The sequence below is a fragment of the Passer montanus genome, unplaced genomic scaffold (genome assembly GCF_014805655.1).
Source record: "Passer montanus isolate IOZ18808 unplaced genomic scaffold, ASM1480565v1 scaffold372, whole genome shotgun sequence".
Lineage (NCBI taxonomy): Eukaryota > Metazoa > Chordata > Aves > Passeriformes > Passeridae > Passer > Passer montanus.
Window position 1 is genome coordinate 20,259 of NW_024368508.1, and position 17,645 is coordinate 37,903.

Below are 17,645 nucleotides of genomic sequence, written 5' to 3' on the forward strand. Positions count from 1 at the left end.
CCGCTCCCCCCCCCCCTCACCGTCCCCTCGGGCCGCTCCAACCGCCGCTCCCGCCTCAGCCCGCTGCCGCTACGCACTGACGTCACATCCGGCGGCGCGCCGTGCTGACGCCACTTCCGGCGGCGCGCGCCGAAACCATCGAGGCGAGAGGCGCTCTGGGATCATAGAGACGAGGCGGGTCCTCCAAGGGCCCGCCGGGTCCGCCCAGGTGGGCCGGGACACCTGGAACAGGCTCCAGGTGCTCCGGGGACACCTGGAACAGGCTCCAGGTGCTCCGGGGGCACCGGGAACCCCTCCGGGGTCACCCCCGAGCCTCCCGAGTGCCCCGGCAGCGGCTCCGGGCCCCGCGCGGGCTGCCACGCTCACCTGGGCGCCTCCATGTTGTGCCAAAGTTCCCTCCCGCGCTCCCAAAATTCCCTCCATCCCAAAGGATTCCCCCAGAGGATCCGCAAGAGAACAAAGGAGGCGATTCCGGACCAACATCGGGGCAAAAAAAGGGGATTTTTATTGAATTTATGGGAGAAGTTACAAATGCAACAGGTCACAACACGGGGGAGAGAAACACGGGGGAAATAAATGGGATTTTGGGAAAAAAAAGGAGGTTTGGGATAGAAAAGAAAGATGTGGGGGAAAAGGAGGGGATTGGGGCACAAAGGAGGATTTGGCGGCAAAATATAAAAAAAATGAGGGTAAAAAAAAGAGATTTTGGGGGAAAATCCGGGTTTGGGAGCACAAGGGAGGAAACTGGGGCAAAGGAGAGGAATCTGAGGGCAAAACTGGAGGATTTTGGGGTAAAAAGAGGGATTTGGGGCAAAAATAATGATGAAATTCGGAGAAAATAAAAGGATTTGGGGCAAAAGTGGGAAGTTTGGGAGGGAAGGAGAAATTTAGGGAGAAAAAAGGGGAATTTGGAGGCAAAAAAAGGGAATTTGTGAGAAAAAAATGGAATTTGAGGGAAAAAAAAGGGAATTTGTGGGCAAAAAAGGGAATTTGTGGGCAAAAAAGGGAATTTGTGGGCAAAAAAGGGAATTTGTGGGCAAAAAAGGGAATTTGTGGGCAAAAAAGGGAATTTGTGGGCAAAAAAGGGAATTTGTGGGCAAAAAAGGGAATGAATTTGAGGGCAAAAAAAGGGAATTTGGAGGCAAAAAATGGAATTTGTGGGCAAAAAAAGGGAATTTGTGGACAAAAAAAGGGAATTTGGAGGTAAAAAAAGGGAATTTTTGACCAAAAAAAGAGAAATTTCCCGCCCATCATGCAAACGAAGCAATTCCCGCCCAAAATGCAAATAAGGACATGGCTAATTTGCATAGGGGAGGGGCGTTATGATGGCCCCGCCCATATGCAAATGAGACAGCTCAGGCCACGCCCCCCAGCGCTTGAGCCCCGGCTGAAATTCGGGGCCCGTTTTTGGGGTAAAACCGCGGGATTTTGGGGTTTTTCTCTCCCTGCCGCCGATCCTTCCTGGGGGGGGAGGGGCTCAGCAGCATTTTGGGGGGATTTTGGATTTTGGGGAGGGGGTCCCGACCCCCCCTCAGGCCTCGTCCTCGCTCAGGAGCAGATTTGGGACCCCCCTGGAGATGGGGAAGCGGCGCCCCGAGTCCGGGCACTGCAGGGACCCCTCCAGCACCTCCACCTGCGGGGGGGAGGGGAAATTGGGGGTCGGGGGGGGTCCCCGAGATTTGGGGACCCCCCCCGAGGGGGATTTGGGGACCCCCTGACCTCGAGCAGGACATGGTGGAGGCGGCGCAGGAATTCCTCGTCGGCCTCGTAGCCGGGGCTGGGCTCGGGGGGCAGCTCCGAGGGGTGCCCCAACTTCGGGAGGGGGGCAAAAATGGGGAGGGGGGGTTAGAGGGAGACCCCTCCCCAAAAAAAGAAAAAAAAAAAAAAAAAAAAAAAAAAAAAAAAAAAAGGGGGTGCCAAAAAGGTCTCTGAGACCCCCAAAATCTCCCCAAACTCTTCCCAGGACACCCCAAATCCCCCCCCGACCCCGAGACCCCCCCAGACCTCCCCAATTCTGCCCCAGAAGCCCCAACTGGCCCTTCCCGACTCCCGCTGCCCCCCCGGCGCTCCGTTCCCGGTTCCCGTTCCTGTCCCCCGTCCCCCATTTCCCATTCCCGTTCCCCATTTCCCGTTCCCATTCCCATTTCCCATTCCCGTCCCCGTCCCCGTTCCCGTTTCCCATTCCCGGTTCCCGGTTCCCGGTTCCCGTTCCTCCCCGCTCACGCTCTCGGCCGCCTCCCTGAGCGCGTCCCAGCGCAGCCGCGGCACCAACCGGGACACGAAGGCGGCGTTGAACGGCACCGGGCGCACCCGAACCTCGGCGGCCTGCGGGCACCGGGGCCGTTACCGGGGCCGGGCGGGTACCGGGGGTCACCGGGAGGGAACGGGAACCGGGCCGGGATTAACGGGGCCGTTACCGGCGGTTGGGGAGGGTAACGAGGGGGTTAACGGGGATTAACGGGGGATAACGGGGAGGAACCGGCGGGGCCGGAACCGCGGCGGGACGGGGCGTTATGGGTGTTCTAAAATTCACCCCAAGTTTGGGAATATCAAAATGGTCTGGGAGCCCCTAAAAAACCCAAATCTGGGACCCCTCCCCTAAAAAACCCAATCCTGGGACCCCCCCAAAAAATCCCAAATCTGGGGTACCGGGGGTCACCGGGAGGGAACGGGAACCGGGCCGGGATTAACGGGGCCGTTACCGGCGGTTGGGGAGGGTAACGAGGGGGTTAACGGGGATTAACGGGGGATAACGGGGAGGAACCGGCGGGGCCGGAACCGCGGCGGGACGGGGCGTTAACGGGAGAGGAACCGGGATAACGGGAACCGGGATAACGGGAGGGGAGGAACTGCCACAGCGGGAGGGTTAACGGGGTTAACAAGCGCGGAGCGGGACCGTTAACGGCGGGGATTAAAGCGGGATTTATTGCCGGTAACGGGACCGATCACCGGGCGTTCCTGGGCTTAACGGAGGAGCCACCGGGGGTAGCGGGGGAGGTAACGGGAGGTAAATGAGGAGACACCGATGGGAACCGCGGTGTCCGGGGAACGGGGAGAAGCTGGGCACCGGTACCGGGGGCACCGTTACGGCTCCGGTACCGGCTCCGGGAACGGCTCCGGTAGCCGGTAACGGCGAGAGGCGGCGGGGCCGTGGCGGGGGCGGGGCCCGCGGTGTCCCCCCCGTTCCCGGTGCCCCGGGGTGGCCCCGTGGCCCGCACCTCGATGCGCAGCGGGAATCCGCCCCCGGGCCGCAGCCCCGGCACGTGGGAGCTCAGCAGGTTGTGGGTCAGCAGCTTCATGGCGCCGCTTCCGCTTCCGCCGCGTCACTTCCGGTAAGGGGCGGTTACCACGGCAACGGGGCGCGGCCTACCCGGAAGTGGGCGAGGCCCCGGCGTAAAGGGGCGGGACTCACATGAAGGGGCGGGGCCTGCTTAAAGGGGCAGGACCAAAAAATTAATTCCACCCCTCAGGAGCTCCAAACCGTCCCCCCCGAGACCCCTCCCCAAACCCTTCAGGGACCCCCAAACCCTGCAGAGCTCCTGACGGGGTCTGAGACCCTTCCCCAAAACCTTCCCGCCCCCCCAGGGTGGCCCCACCCCTTTATTTTGGGGGTCCCCCTCTCCCAGGGTCACCCCTGAGCCCCAGTGGGGATCCCAGCCCCCATTTTGGGTGGATTTCCTCAATTTTGGTTCTTTTTGACCCCCTCAACAGCCCCAGGACCCTCCCTGAGCCCCCAAATCCAACCCCCCTCGTTTAGGGGTGTCGTGGTTCCCTCTTTGGCCTCTCCTGTCCCCCCAAAATTCCCCCGGGACCCCCAATCCTCCCCCCAATTTTGGGGCACTCCCAGGGGTCTGTGACGCCCCCAAATCCCGGGGGGGACCCTCAGACCCCCCACAAACAGAGACAAAGGCAGGAGCACAAATGCAATCCTTTATTCAGAGCTCGGGGGGACCCCAACACCCCCAGCAAACAAAGAAAAACCCCAAAACCGAGCTGGGGACAGAGAGAAAACCCCAAAACCCCTTTGGGGTGGGGGGGGAGCAGGGCGAGAACCCAAAAACCGAGTGAGGGGAGACGAGCGTGGGGGGGGCCGGGGTCACTCGGGGCTGTAGGGGAAGCCCAGCAGCAGCCCCTGGCGGGGCTCCAGGCTGAGCTGCTGCAGCTGCAGCTGCTGCTCCCCGCGCTGCCCGGGGCCCGTGCTGAAGTGCAGCGTGGCCGCCGCGGGCAGGGGGGGGTCCCGGGGGTCCGCGCTGCCCGGGAAGGGCCGGACGGCCTCGCCGCGGGGGTTGAGCAGCAGCAGGAAGCGCTGGCTCTGGTCCCAGCGCCGCAGCAGCGCGATGGCCGCGCCCGCCGGCACCGCCCGCGCCTCCCCCAGCAGCAGCGAGCGCTCGTGGGCGCGCAGCGAGGCCAGGGCCGTGCACAGCTCCAGCTCGGGGGGCTGCGGGGGACAGGGGGGCGTTAGTGGGGCCGGGAGACCCCCAAGGGCAGCGCCGAGGGGAGGAGGCGCTGGCCCTTTAAGGATGGTATTGCCCTTTTAAGAGCATATTGCCCTTTTAAGAGCATGCAGCTCTCTTAAGGGTGCATTGCCCTTTTAAAAGTGCATTGCCCTTTTAAGTGTCCCACCCACACAAGGATGCATTGCCCTTTTAATGTGGCATTGCCCTTTTAAAGCTGCCCCACCCCTTGAGAGGTGCATTGCCCTTTTAATGGGGCATGGCCCTTTTAATGGTGCCCACCCATATAAGGGTGCATTGCCCTTTTAAGGACACATTGCCCCTTTAAAACTGTGTTGCCCTTTTAAGGATGCATTGCCCTTTTAAGAGTGTGTTGCCCTTTTAAGGACGCATTGCCCTTTTAAGAGCCTTCCATGTTGCCACTCTGTGGGACCCACACCAAGGCTCCACCCACCAGTGGGCGTGGCCAAAACCCCACCCCTTGAGAAAGCCATAAATGCAAATTAAGGACCCGCCCCCAAGAGGAGGAGCAAGTCTGAGCCACACCCCTTAAACCAGCACCCAAGCCCCACCCACACCCATGTCAATCACAGCCCCAAGCCCCGCCCACCTCGGAGCCGTTCCCGCCTTTTTTCGGTTCCTCGATGATTTCCCACGGCATCGGCGGCAGCTGCGGCAAAAAACGGCAGAATTGGGGCAAAAACCAGGGAAATTGGGCAAGAAACAGAGAAATTTGGGGCTAAAAATGGTGAGATTGGGACACAAAACAGTGGAATTTGGGCACAGAAGTTGTGAAGTTGGGGGGAAAATTGGTGAAAACCCCTCCCCGGCACCCCTAAAATCCCCAAATCCTTTCCCAAAATCCCCACAGCACCCAGACCCCCCCCTGCAGCCCCCCGTACGGCAGAGTTGGGGCAAAAAACGGGGAAATTGGGGCAAAAAACGGGGAAATTGGGCAAGAAACAGAGAAATTTGGGGCTAAAAATGGTGAGATTGGGACACAAAACAGTGGAATTTGGGCACAGAAGTTGTGAAGTTGGGGGGAAAATTGGTGAAAACCCCTCCCCGGCACCCCTAAAATCCCCAAATCCTTTCCCAAAATCCCCACAGCACCCAGACCCCCCCCCTGCAGCCCCCCATACCTGCTGGCCCGGGGCCAGGAACTGCAGCCCCCCAAACCTCCCCACGCTCCAGCCCAGCCCCATCCCGGAGGAGTTGCCCAGGAAGCCGAGCAGGCTCCTTGTGACTCCAGCCCCACGGGCAGGTTTTGGGGTCCCATTTGGGGAGTTTTTTGGGGTTTTGGGGTGCAGACTCACGCTCCAGCCCAGCCCCAGCCCCATCCCAGAGGAGTTGCCCAGGAAGCTGAGCAGGCTGCTCACGGCTCCAGCCCCACGGGCAGGTTTTGGGGGTCCCGGGGGGTTTTGGGGTCCCATTTTGGGGTCCTATTTAGGGGATTTTGGGGTGCAGACTCACGCTCCAGCCCAGCCCCATCCCGGAGGAGTTGCCCAGGAAGCCGAGCAGGTCTCTCGCCGCTGCCTCGGGCGATCCCGCGCTGCCTCCGGGCTGCAGGGGCTGCAGGAAGGGCCCCAGCAGCAGCCGCAGCCCCCCCGGGACCCCCGGGACCCTCCAGGGCTCCTTCAGCCGAGTGCCCCCCACCAGCACCCTGCGAACAGGACACGGTCAGGGGCACCCCAAAAACGGGGGGAGTGAGGGGAGAACCCCAAAAGGGGGGGGGGGGAGAACCCCAAAAATGGGGGAGTGAGGGGAGAACCCCAAAAGTGGGGGGGGGAGAGGGGGAGAACCCCAAAAATGGGAAAGAAAAGGTCAGGGGAACAACCCAAAAATGGGGGGGGGGGAAGAAGGGGAGAACCCCAAAAATGGGGGGGGAAAACCCAAAAATGGGAAGGGAAAGGTCAGGGGAACAACCCAAAAATGGGGGAGAAACACCCGAAAGTGGGAAGGGAAAGGTCAGGGGAAAACCCCAAAAATGGGAAAAAAGTCAGGAGAACAACCCAAAAACAGGGGGAAAAATTCAAAGGAACACCCCAAAAACAGGGAGCATAAGTAAAGGGAGAACCCCAAAAAATGGGGGGGGAAAATCAGGGGAGAACCCCAAAAATAGGGGGGAAAAGTAATGGGAACAACCCGAAAATGGGGAGGGAAAGGTCAGGGGAAAACCCCGAAAATGGGGGGGAAAAAGTCAGGGGAACACCCCAAAAACACAAAGTGTGAGGCCAGAGTAACACCCCAAAAATGAAGAAGGGAAGGTCAGGAGAGCACCCCAAAAATGGGGGAGGAAAGTGGGGGGTCCACGAGGCAGGGGATGAGGGGAGGAGGAGATTTGGGGGGTCAGTGAGTTTGGGGGGACACTGGGGATGTTTTTGGGGGGTCAGTGAGTTTGGGGGGACACTGGGGACGTTTTTGGGGTCACACCTGGCCACGAGGGGGGCTCCTCCTGGTCTTCCCATCACTCAACCCTCAGAAGCCCCAAATTCAGCCCCTTATTCAATTTTGGGGTGTCTTCTCCCCATTTTGGGGTGTCCTCCCTCCATTTTAGGGTGTCCTCCCTTAATTTTGCGGTGTCTCATCCCAATTTTGTGGTGCCCCCTCCCAATTTTGGGGTGTCCCCCCTTAATTTTGCGGTGTCTCATCCCAATTTTGGGGTGTCCCCCCTTAATTTTGGGGCGTCCCCTCCCCATTTTGGGGTGTCCCCCCCCCCTCCCCCCCCCCCCCATTTTGGGGTCCCCCCGGTTTCGGGGTCCCCCCCAGCCCACCTTTGTCCTTGGCTGCCTGCAGCAGGGCCTGGAAGTCCTGGAGGGTGCCCAGGGCGGGGTCCAGCTCCTTCAGGGGGGGGAGGAGCCCCCCGGGGGGTTTTTGGGGGGCCACGGGGCCCAGCACCAGCCCCCCCACCTGCAGCTTCTCCTTCAGGTACCCCAAACGCTTCTCCACGCCTGCAAAAGGGGGGGAACCCCGAATGTGACCCCAAAATCCCCCCAGGGACAGCAGGGATCCCCAACACCGCTGGGGACCCCAAAATCCCACCCCGAGACCCCAAAATGGCCCCAGAATTGAGGAAAATTCCAAAATTGGGGTGTCCCCTCCCCATTTTGGGGCGTCCCCCCTTAATTTTGCGGCGTCCCCTCCCCACTTTGTGGTGCCCCCTCCCCATTTTGAGATGTCCCCTCCCCATTTTGAGGTGTCCCACCCCCCAATTTTGGGGTGCCCCTCCCCATTTTGGGGTGTCCCACCCCCCAATTTTCTGCCCCTCACATTTTGGGGCTCCCCCTCAATTCCGTGGTGCCCTTCCCCCCACATCCACCATCCCCCCAAATTTTGGGGTTCCTCTCAGTTCACCCCTCTCCCCCCCCCCCATTTTGGGGTCCCCCCGGTTTCGGGGTCCCCCCCAGCCCACCTTTGTCCTTGGCTGCCTGCAGCAGGGCCTGGAAGTCCTGGAGGGTGCCCAGGGCGGGGTCCAGCTCCTTCAGGGGGGGGAGGAGCCCCCCGGGGGGTTTTTGGGGGGCCACGGGGCCCAGCACCAGCCCCCCCACCTGCAGCTTCTCCTTCAGGTACCCCAAACGCTTCTCCACGCCTGCAAAAGGGGGGGAACCCCGAATGTGACCCCAAAATCCCCCCAGGGACAGCAGGGATCCCCAACACCGCTGGGGACCCCAAAATCCCCCCCCCGAGACCCCAAAACCAACCCAGGGTCCTGCCAGGACCCCAAAACGGCCCCAGAATTGAGGAAAATTCCAAAATTCCCCAAATTTTGGGGGTTCCCTCAGGCTTTGGAGATCGTGAACCCCCCTAAAATCTGGGGAACCCCCCCAAAATTGCTGAGTCACCCCCCCAGACCCTTTTATGGGGGGCCCTGAAATAGGGGAGCCCCAAACTCATCCTGTGGGGTTTTTTTGGGAATTTCTCCTGGGACCCCTGACATGTGGTGGGGGGCACTGAGATAAATCCCCCACTCCCCAAATATCCTTGGATTTATTTTGGGGGTTCCATTAACGGGGCCTCCCCCCACAGGCTCCCAGGGGAACCCCAAACCTTCCTGGGACCCCCCCCCCAATTCCCCAAAAAACCTCACAAACCTCCCCAAAACCAGGCTGGAAACTCCCTAAACTCCCCCAACTCACTTTTGGGGACCCTGTAATCCCCCAAAAACCCCCAAATTCCCCCCACACATCCCCTAGGATCTTTCCACCCCGACCCCTCCTCACCTTTCAGGTCTCCCCCGAAAGCCTTGGGGGGGGCCCTGTAGAGCGCCCCGAGCTCCCACCAGGCCTTGGCGGGCAGGGGCTGGCAGCGGGGCGCCTGTGCCACGATGGCAGCCGCGGCCCCCAGCATGCCCAGCCAGCCCCCCCAGAAGAGCACGAGCAGCACCAGGCGGGCGCGGGCCCAGAGCGGCGTCCCCGCCTCCCGCAGCAGCTCCTCCTTGCCCAGCCCCGTGAACTTGGGGCTCCCCGAGGCCCCCGTGCCCCCCAGGGCCGCCTCCTCCTCCTCCTCGGGGGGGATCTTCATCACCAGCCCGTTCTTCTCGGCGCCCGGGTGCTGCTCCGGGCCCGGGGAGGGGTCGCGCTGGGGAGGGGGCGCCTGGGGAGGGGTCCCCGGCTCGGCCGCGGCCATCGGCTGCTTCTCGGCCTCCAGCGCCGACAGCTCCAGCTCGCGGGGGGGAGACTCGGGCTCCATCTGGGGAGAAGAGCCAAAACCCCTCAGGGATGGACCCAAAAGCTTCAGAAATCGCCTCAAAAAGCCCTCAGGGATTGATCCAAAAGCTTCAGAAATCGCCTCAAAAACACCTCAGGGATTCGCCTCAAAAACACCTCGGGGACTGGCCCAAAACCCCTCAGGGATCGCCTCAAAAACCCCTCAGGGATTGACCCAAAAGCTTCAGAAATCGCCCCAAAAACCCCTCGGGGATTCGCCTCAAAAACACCTCGGGGATTGACCCAAAGCCTTCAGAAATCGCCTCAAAAACCCCTCAGGGATCGCCCTAAAACCCCTCAGGGATTGACCCAAAACGTTCAGAAATCGCCTCAAAAAACCCTCGGGGATTGACCCAAAAGCTTCAGAAATCGCCTCAAAAACACCTCAGGAATTGACCCAAAGCCTTCAGGGATCGCCCCAAAAACCCTTCAGGGATTGGCCCCAAAAACCCCTCAGGGATTGACCCAAAAGCTTCAAAAATCGCCCCAAAAACACCTCGGGGATTGGCCCAAAACCCCTCAGGGATTGCCCTAAAACATTCCAGGATCGTTCCAAAACTCCTCAGGGATCATCCTGAAACCCCTCAGGGATCGCTCCAAAAACCTTTCAGGGAATGCTCTAAAAACCCTTCAGGGATCGCCTCAAAAACCCCTCAGGGATCGCCCCAAAAACCCCTCAGGGATCGCCTAAAAAATGCCTCTGGGATCGCCCAAAAAATGCCTCTGGGATCGCCCTAAAACCTTCCAGGATTACCCCAAAATCCCTTCAGGGATTGCCCCAAAATCCCTCGGGGATCACCCTAGAAACTCCTAAGGGATCGCCCCAAAATCCCTTCAGGGATCGCCCCAAAATCCCTTCAGGGATTGCCCTAAAAACCCCTCAGGGATCATCCTAAAACCTTCCAGGATTGGCCCCAAAACCCCTCGGGGAATGCCCCAAAAACCCCTCAGGGATTGCCCTAAAAACCCCTCGGGGATCGCCCTGAAACCTTTCAAGGATGGCCCCAAAACCCCTCACGGATCCTCCTAAAACTTTCCAGGATCGCCCCCAAATCCTCAGGGATTGTCCTAAAGCCTTCAGGGACCACCCCCAAACCTTCAGCGATCGCCCCACAAGGGTTTGGGCGGGGTTGAACTTTCCCCCCAAACAACCTCAAGGGGATCTTTGGCCCCCGACTTCGCCCCTGGCGGTCAAAGGTTCTGGAAGAGATCCAGGGGTGCTCCCTGCACCCCAAAAATGACCCCATGTTTTTCTAGAGATCGCCCTGGCCACTCTAAAATGTTTTTGTGGGGGTTTCAAGCTCCTCTTGAGCACCCAGCGCCCCCCCGGCGACCCCAAATCCCTCACAGGGCGCCCCAAAATCCTTCCAGGCCTCGCAGCCCCCCCAGCGCCTCCTTGAGCGACCACACCCGCCCTTGGATGGATCCCGAGCCCGCCCCGCACACCCAAAGAGCCCCCGGGCTCCCCGATATCCTCACGGGGACCCCGAAAGTTGTTTGTGCTCCCCAGAAATCCCCCCCGGAGCCCGGAGCCCCTCAGGGTGAGCGCTACCTTCGCCAAGACCTCGTGACGGGCGTGAGGGGCTCGGCGCAGCCTTTTATATGCCGATCAAACCACGCCCACTATGCGGTAACCACGCCCCCAGCTCCGCCCCCCGGCGCCGCCGAGGCGCCCGGGCCGGGCGGATCAAAGGGCACGAGGCGGGGGGGACCGGACACGCCCCGGGGCGAACGGGGCGGGACAGAGCCCCGGAGGGCGCATTTTGGAGTCTCTGGTTTACACCACGGATTAATAGGATGCCCGTCATGGGCGTCGTGCCTTTTTCTTCTCACGGAGGATTCTCTACACCCCCGTCCTTTTCGGGGTCCCCCCCATGCGCCGCCATTTTGCCACACCCCAAGCAGCCGCCATTTTGGTGTTATTAAAGCGTCTATTGATCTCTACTGGGCGTCGCCATTTTTTTGCACCCCGGGGGTGCGCTATTTACGGAGCCCCCATCCGGCGGCCTGCACGGGGTCTCATCACTGAGAACCGTGTGGAGAGATCCGCTGTGCCTCTTACGGAGGTCTCCAGCCCTCTGTGGGGGGGACAGGACGGCACCACAGCCACCCTGCTCATTCTGCCCACCCCCTCGGCGCGCATAATGGTCCATCCCACAGCGCCCCCTCAAGTCCCGCCTATACCCCGACCAATCAGCACCGCGCTCCGCCGGAAGTAGCCGAGCACCGGAAGCGTCTCCACGGCAACCACCGGAAGTTCCTGTCTGCGCCGGAAGTGGCGGCGCGGCCATGGGCGCCTCGAAGAAGCACCGGGAGCGCGGCGGGGCCGAGGCGGCCGAGGAGGCGCCGGGGGCGGCCGGGCCGGGCGGCGGCGGGAAAATTCGGGGATTTTTGGGGTTTTTTTGGGGATTTTCAAGGGATTTTGGGGGGGATTTGGGGATTTTAGGGGGGATTTTGGGGATTTTGTGGAATTTTGGGGGGATTTTGGGGGGAGATTTGGGTTATTTAGGGCCAATTTTGGGGTTTCTGGGGCTGAGTCTTGGTCTAGTTTTAGGGTTGAGTTTGGGGAATGATTTTGAGTGGATTTTGGCTTAATTTTGGTGTAATTTTGGGCTGATTTTGGTGTGATTTAGAGCTGTTTTTTGGGCTGATTTTTGGCTGATTTTGGGCTGATTTTGGTTTAATTTAGGGCCGACCTGGGGCTGCTTTTGGGTTAATTTAGCATGATTTAGGGCTGATTTTTGGGCTGGTTTAAGGCTGATTTGGGGCTGATTTTGGTGTGATTTTGGGCTGATTTCAGGTTGATTTTGGTGCTGGTTTCGGGCTCATTTGGGGCTGATTTTTGGGCTGATTTGGGGCTGATTTTTGGGCTGATTTGGAGCTGGTTTTTGGGCTGATTTTGGGCTGATTTGGGGATGATTTTTGAGTGATTTGGGGGTGATTTTGGCACTGATTTTGGTTTAATTTGGGGCTGATTTAAGGCTGATTTGGAGCCGATTTTGGACCGATTTTGGGTTAATTTGGGGCGGATTTTGGGCTGGTTTTTGGGCTGATTTGGGGCCGATTTTTGGCAGATTCTGGTGTGATTTTGGGCTGATTTTTGCCTGATTTTTGGGCTGATTTGGGGCTGATTTCTGGCTGTTTTGGGCTGATTTTTGGGCTGGTTTTTGGGCTGATTTGGGGCCGATTTTTGGCTGATTTAGGCGTGGTTTTGGGCTGGTTTTTGGGCTGATTTTGGATTAATTGGGGGCAGAGGCGGGCACCAAGGAGGAGCCGCTGGCAGCCGAGCTGATCAATCCCCTGGCGCTGCGGCAGCGCGAGGAGATCCGCGAGAAGCTGGCGGCGGCCAAGGAGAAACGGCTGCTGAACCAGAAACTGGGGTGAACTGGGGGGGATTTGAGGGGCCTGGGAGAGGATTTGGGGGGAATTTGGGAGGGGATTTGGGGTTCTCAGGGTAAATTTTGGGCGACCAGGATGGGATTTTGGGGAATAGGAAAAATTTGGGGAGAGTTGGGAAGATTTCGGGAGAATCTGGGAGGAGATTTTGAGGCACAGGGAGGATTTTAGGGATTTTTGGGTAGCACAAAAAAGATTTTGGGGCAGAATTTTCAGATTAAAAAAAAAATAAATCTGGGAATGTTGATAAAAGTTTGGGGTCTGTGGGAAGCAAAAAAATCCAGGAGGATTTTGGGGGTTCCAAATTGATTTGAGGCAGTCGTGGGAACCCCAAAATGTGCTTTTTTTGCCCCAAAAAGGAAGGTGAAGACGCTGGGGGAGGAGGAGCCCTGGCTGGACGACGCGGCCGCGTGGATCGAGCGCAGCCGGGCGCTGCAGAGGGAGAAGGAGCTGGCAGAGAAAAGGGTGGGGAGGGAGCCCAAAACCCCAGAACACCCCAAATTCCAGAAAACCCCAAATTCCAGAAAACCCCAAACCCCGGAAAACCCCAAACCCCCCAATTTCAGTGCAAAAATGGCATTTTAACCCAAATTTTTAGCAGTTTTGTAGCAAAAATTTCAATTTTTGTGGGATTTTTTTGAGGTTTTCTCATGTAAAAATCCTGATTTTTCTCAGAATTTTGGAAATTGTGAAACTATTTGGAAACTTAGGTTAAATTTTAAGGTTTTCAGTGAAAAATTTCCTAAAAATTAAAGATTTTGGGGGTAAATCTTTTTTCTAAAACAAGTTTTTGGGTTAAAGTGGGGAATTTAGAAGCTAAAATTCAAATTTCATCCCAATTTTGAGGAATTTTGAGCCTCAATGCGATTTTTAGGGATATTCCCTCAAAACACTCCTAAAATCCATGTTTTAAGACCTTGAATTTTTACTTTTTACAGTAAAATTTTCAAGCGTGGTGTTAAAATCACAAATTTTAGCCCCAAAATTCTGCTTCCCCCTCAATTTTTGGGAGTTTTTGGACCACTTTTAGATAAAAACCGAATTTAGCATCCCCAAAACCCCGTTGGGATTTGGGAGCGTCCCCTTCAAGTTGTTGCTGATTTTTGAGCCAAAAATGGGAATTTTGGGGTCGTTTTTCCCCTGTTGAGCAACTCCCAGATCCCTGTTCTGGGATTGGGCTGGGGGTGTCCCCCAGTGTCCCCCGGTGTCCCCAAACTGGTGTCACTGGGGCTCTGGGGGTGTCCCCCAGTGTCCCCAAACTGGTGTCACTGGGGCTCTGGGGGTGTCCCCCGGTGTCCCCCAGTGTCCCAAACTGGTGTCACTGGGCTCTGCAGGCCAAGCTGCTGGAGGAGATGGACCAGGAGTTCGGGGTCAGCCCCTTGGTGGAGGAGGAGTTCCAGCGGCGCCGGAGGGTGAGCGACAGCCTGGGGACCTTGGGGACATTGGGGACAGCGTGGGGACCTTGGGGACAGTGTGGGGACAGGCAGTGACCCCCCTGTGCCCGTGGGGACAGGCAGTGACCCCCCTGTGCCCGTGGGGACAGCAGTGACCCCCCTGTGCCCCCCAGGAGCGTTACAGCGCCCGGGACCTGCAGGGGCTGACGGTGGAGCACGACCCGGCCTCGATCCCCGAGGGACAAACGCTGGTGCTGACCCTCAAGGACAGGGGTCCGTGGGGACATGGGGACATTGGGGACATGGGGACACTGGGGTGGCACAGGGACATTGGGGACATGGGGACACTGGGGTGGCACAGGGACATTGGGGACACTGGGGACATGGGGACACTGGGGTGGCACAGGGACAAACGCCGGTGCTGACCCTCAAGGACAGGGGTCTGTGGGGACAGCGGGGACACTGGGGTGGCACAGGGACATTGGGGACACTGGGGACATGGGGACACTGGGGTGGCACAGGGACAAACGCTGGTGCTGACCCTCAAGGACAGGGGTCAGTGGGGACATGGGGACACCAGGGACATCGGGGACATTGCAGTAGCACAGGGGCATTGGGGACATTGTGGTGGCAGAGGGACAGGGGTCAGCGGGGACATGGTGGGGACAGGACTGTCCCCAAGGGCCGTGGGGGGGGTACTTTGGGCGTGGCGTGGCTTGTCCCTGTCCAAGATGTCCTCTCACTGTTCCTGTGTCCCCTCCCTGTCACTTTGCTGTGTCCCCTGGCTGTGTCCTGTTGCTGTGCCCTGTGTCCCCTGTCCCTGTTCCTGTGCTGTCCCCTGGCTGTCCCTGTGTCCTCTGCCTGTCCCTGTCCCCTGGCTGTCCCTGTGTCCTCTGCCTGTCCCTGTCTCCTGGCTGTCCCTGTGTCCTCTGCCTGTCCCTGTCCTCTGCCTGTCCCCTGTCCCTGTCCCCTGGCTGTCCCCTGTCCCCTGGCTGTCCCTGTGTCCTCTGCCTGTCCCCTGTCCCTGTCCCCTGGCCGTGTCCCCTGGCTGTCCCCTGTGTCCTCTGCCTGTCCCCTGGCCGTGTCCCCTGGCCGTGTCCCCTGGCTGTGTCCCCTGGCTGTCCCTGTCCCCTGGCCGTGTCCCCTGGCTGGCGCGATACGGCGCGATACGGCGCGATACGGCGCGACGCGGCACCGCCCGGCACCGCGCGGCGCGATATAGCCACGCGTATCGCGATATACCGACGCGTATCGCGAGATGTTGTCATAAATCGTTGCATATCACGACGTATCGCGACGTGCCGTGCAATGCGACGTACAGCGCACGGTGTATTGGGGCAGGGGGCGTTGTACGTCGCGATATATCAGGGTTATAGAGTGCTGTGTATCGCGATATATCAGGGGTTATGGAGTGCTGTATATCGCGATATATCGCAGGTTATGGAGTCCTGTATATCGCGACATATCAGGGGTTATCGAGTGCTGTATATCGCGACATATCGGGTTATGGAGTGCCGTATATCGCGATATATCAGGGGTTATCGAGTGCTGTATATCGCGATATATCAGGGGTTATGGAGTGCTGTATATCGCGATATATCACAGGTTATGGAGTGTTGTGTATCACGATATATCAGGGTTATGGAGTGCTGTATATCGCGATATACCCCAGGTTATTGAGTGCTGTATATCGCGATATATCAGGGTTATGGAGTGCTGTATATCGCGATATACCCCAGGTTATTGAGTGCTGTATATCGCGATATATCAGGGTTGTGGAGTGCTGTGTATCGTGATATATCAGGGGTTATGGTTGGATATGGCAGTATATAATTTGATATTGCAATATATAATTTGATATCACAATATATCGTTCTATATCGTGATACATCGCCCGATATCGCGATAGATCATTCAATGTTGTGATATATAGTTGGATATCACAGTATATAATTTGATATTGCAGTGTATAGTTTGACATAGCGATATATAATTTCGTATCGTGGTATATCGTTTTATATCGCGATAAATCGCCCGATATCGCGATATATGGTTGGATATCGCAGTATATAATTCGATATTGCAGTGTATAGTTTGATATAGCGATATGTCGTTCGATATCGCGCTCAATATCGCGATATACATTGTGCGATATCGCGATATATCGCCCGATATCGCGATAAATCGCCCGATATCGCGATATATGGTTGGATATTGCAGTATACAATTCGATATTGCAGTATATAATTTGATATCACAGTATATAGTTTTATATCGTGATAAATCGCCCGATATCGCGATAGATGGTTGGATATCGCAGTATATAATTCGATATTGCAGTATATAATTTGATATCACAGTATATAGTTTTATATCGTGATAAATCGCCCGATATCGCGATAGATGGTTGGATATCGCAGTATATAATTCGATATTGCAGTATACAATTTGATATGTGAGTATATAGTTTTATATCGTGATATATCACCCGATATCGCGATAAATCGCCCGATATCGCGATATATGGTTGGATATCGCAGTATATAATACGATATTGCAGTATAGAATTTGATATCTCAGTATATAGTTTTATATCATGATATATCGCCCGATATCGCGATAAATCGCCCGATATCGCGATATATGGTCGGATATCACAGTATATAATTCGATCTTGCAGTGTATAGTTTGATATGTCAGTATACAGTTTTATAGCGCGATATATCACCCGATATCGCGATATATGGTCGGATATCACAGTATATAATTCGATATTGCAGTATACAATTTGATATGTCAGTATACAGTTTTATATCGCGATATATCACCCGATATCGCGATAAATCGCCCGATATCGCGATAAATTGCCTGATATCGCGATATACGGTTGGATATCGCAGTATATAATTCGATATTGCAGTGTATAGTTTGATATGTCAGTATATAGTTTTATATCGCGATATATCGCCCGATATCGCGATAAATCGCCCGATGGGGGAGATTTTGGGGCAGGATTTGGGGTCATTGGGAGGAATTGAGGGAGATTTGGGTCATTGGGGGGTTTGGGGTCACTGGGCGGGATTTGGGGTCATAGGAGGAGTTTGGGAGGGATTTGGGTCAGGATTTGGGGTCTTTGGGGGGTTTGGGGGGATTTTGGGTAATTTGGGGGTGATTTGGGTTAGTTTTGTGATGATTTGTGATAATTTTGTGGTAATTTTGGGGTGATTTTGTGTTAATTTGGAGTTAATTTGTGTTAATTTGGGTTAACTTTGTGTTAATTTTGTGTTAATTTGTCTTAACTTGGGTTAATTTTGTGGTGACTTGGGGTGATTTGGTTTAATTTTGGGTTAATTTGTGTTGATTTTGGTTAATTAGCGTTAATTAGCGGTAATTATTTTGGGGCGGGGGCGCAGGCGGTGCCGTTCCGGAAGGCGCGGCGCCGCGTGCGGAGGCTGCGCAGGAAGGACAAACGGCTGACGGCCGACGAGCTGCTGGCCACGGCCCCGGGGGACACCCAGGGGGACTTCGGCTCCAGGTGGGGCTGGGGGCGGCACGGGGGTCCTGGGGGGATTTGGGGGGTCCTGGGAGGGATTTGCCACGGCCCCGGGGGACACCCAGGGGGACTTCGGCTCCAGGTGGGGCTGGGGGCGGCACGGGGGTCCTGGGGGGATTTGGGGGGTCCTGGGAGGGATTTG

The 17,645-nt window shown here is 57.1% G+C and overlaps 3 protein-coding genes and 1 long non-coding RNA gene across 4 annotated transcripts in view; 1 reads left to right on the forward strand and 3 right to left on the reverse strand.

The window, feature by feature from the left end:
• Positions 1-138, reverse strand: part of BANF1 (BAF nuclear assembly factor 1) — a 2,809-nt gene extending 2,671 nt beyond the window's left edge. The window contains exon 1 of the mRNA XM_039717215.1: positions 21-138. The gene's annotated coding sequence lies outside the window, so the exon portion shown is untranslated. The remainder of the gene's footprint in view (positions 1-20) is intronic.
• A 1,025-nt stretch (positions 139-1,163) lies between these two features.
• On the reverse strand, positions 1,164-3,358 carry TRMT112 (tRNA methyltransferase subunit 11-2). Its single transcript, XM_039717212.1, has 4 exons — positions 3,219-3,358; positions 2,224-2,325; positions 1,720-1,812; positions 1,164-1,633 (listed from the first exon to the last, which is right to left on the reverse strand). The coding sequence occupies exons 1-4, from the start codon at positions 3,297-3,299 to the stop codon at positions 1,532-1,534; spliced, it is 378 nt and encodes a 125-aa protein (XP_039573146.1). The 5' UTR covers positions 3,300-3,358; the 3' UTR covers positions 1,164-1,531.
• A 716-nt stretch (positions 3,359-4,074) lies between these two features.
• On the reverse strand, positions 4,075-10,806 carry SLC3A2 (solute carrier family 3 member 2). Its single transcript, XM_039717211.1, has 7 exons — positions 10,713-10,806; positions 8,675-9,143; positions 7,809-8,043; positions 5,905-6,117; positions 5,597-5,693; positions 5,065-5,124; positions 4,075-4,438 (listed from the first exon to the last, which is right to left on the reverse strand). The coding sequence occupies exons 2-7, from the start codon at positions 9,141-9,143 to the stop codon at positions 4,097-4,099; spliced, it is 1,416 nt and encodes a 471-aa protein (XP_039573145.1). The 5' UTR covers positions 10,713-10,806; the 3' UTR covers positions 4,075-4,096.
• Positions 10,807-12,387: 1,581 nt separating this feature from the next.
• LOC120506077 lies at positions 12,388-14,258 on the forward strand. The gene is made up of 4 exons (XR_005628428.1): positions 12,388-12,540; positions 12,916-13,021; positions 13,891-13,968; positions 14,124-14,258. It is a non-coding gene; the product is annotated as an uncharacterized LOC120506077 (long non-coding RNA).
• Positions 14,259-17,645: the final 3,387 nt, after the last annotated feature.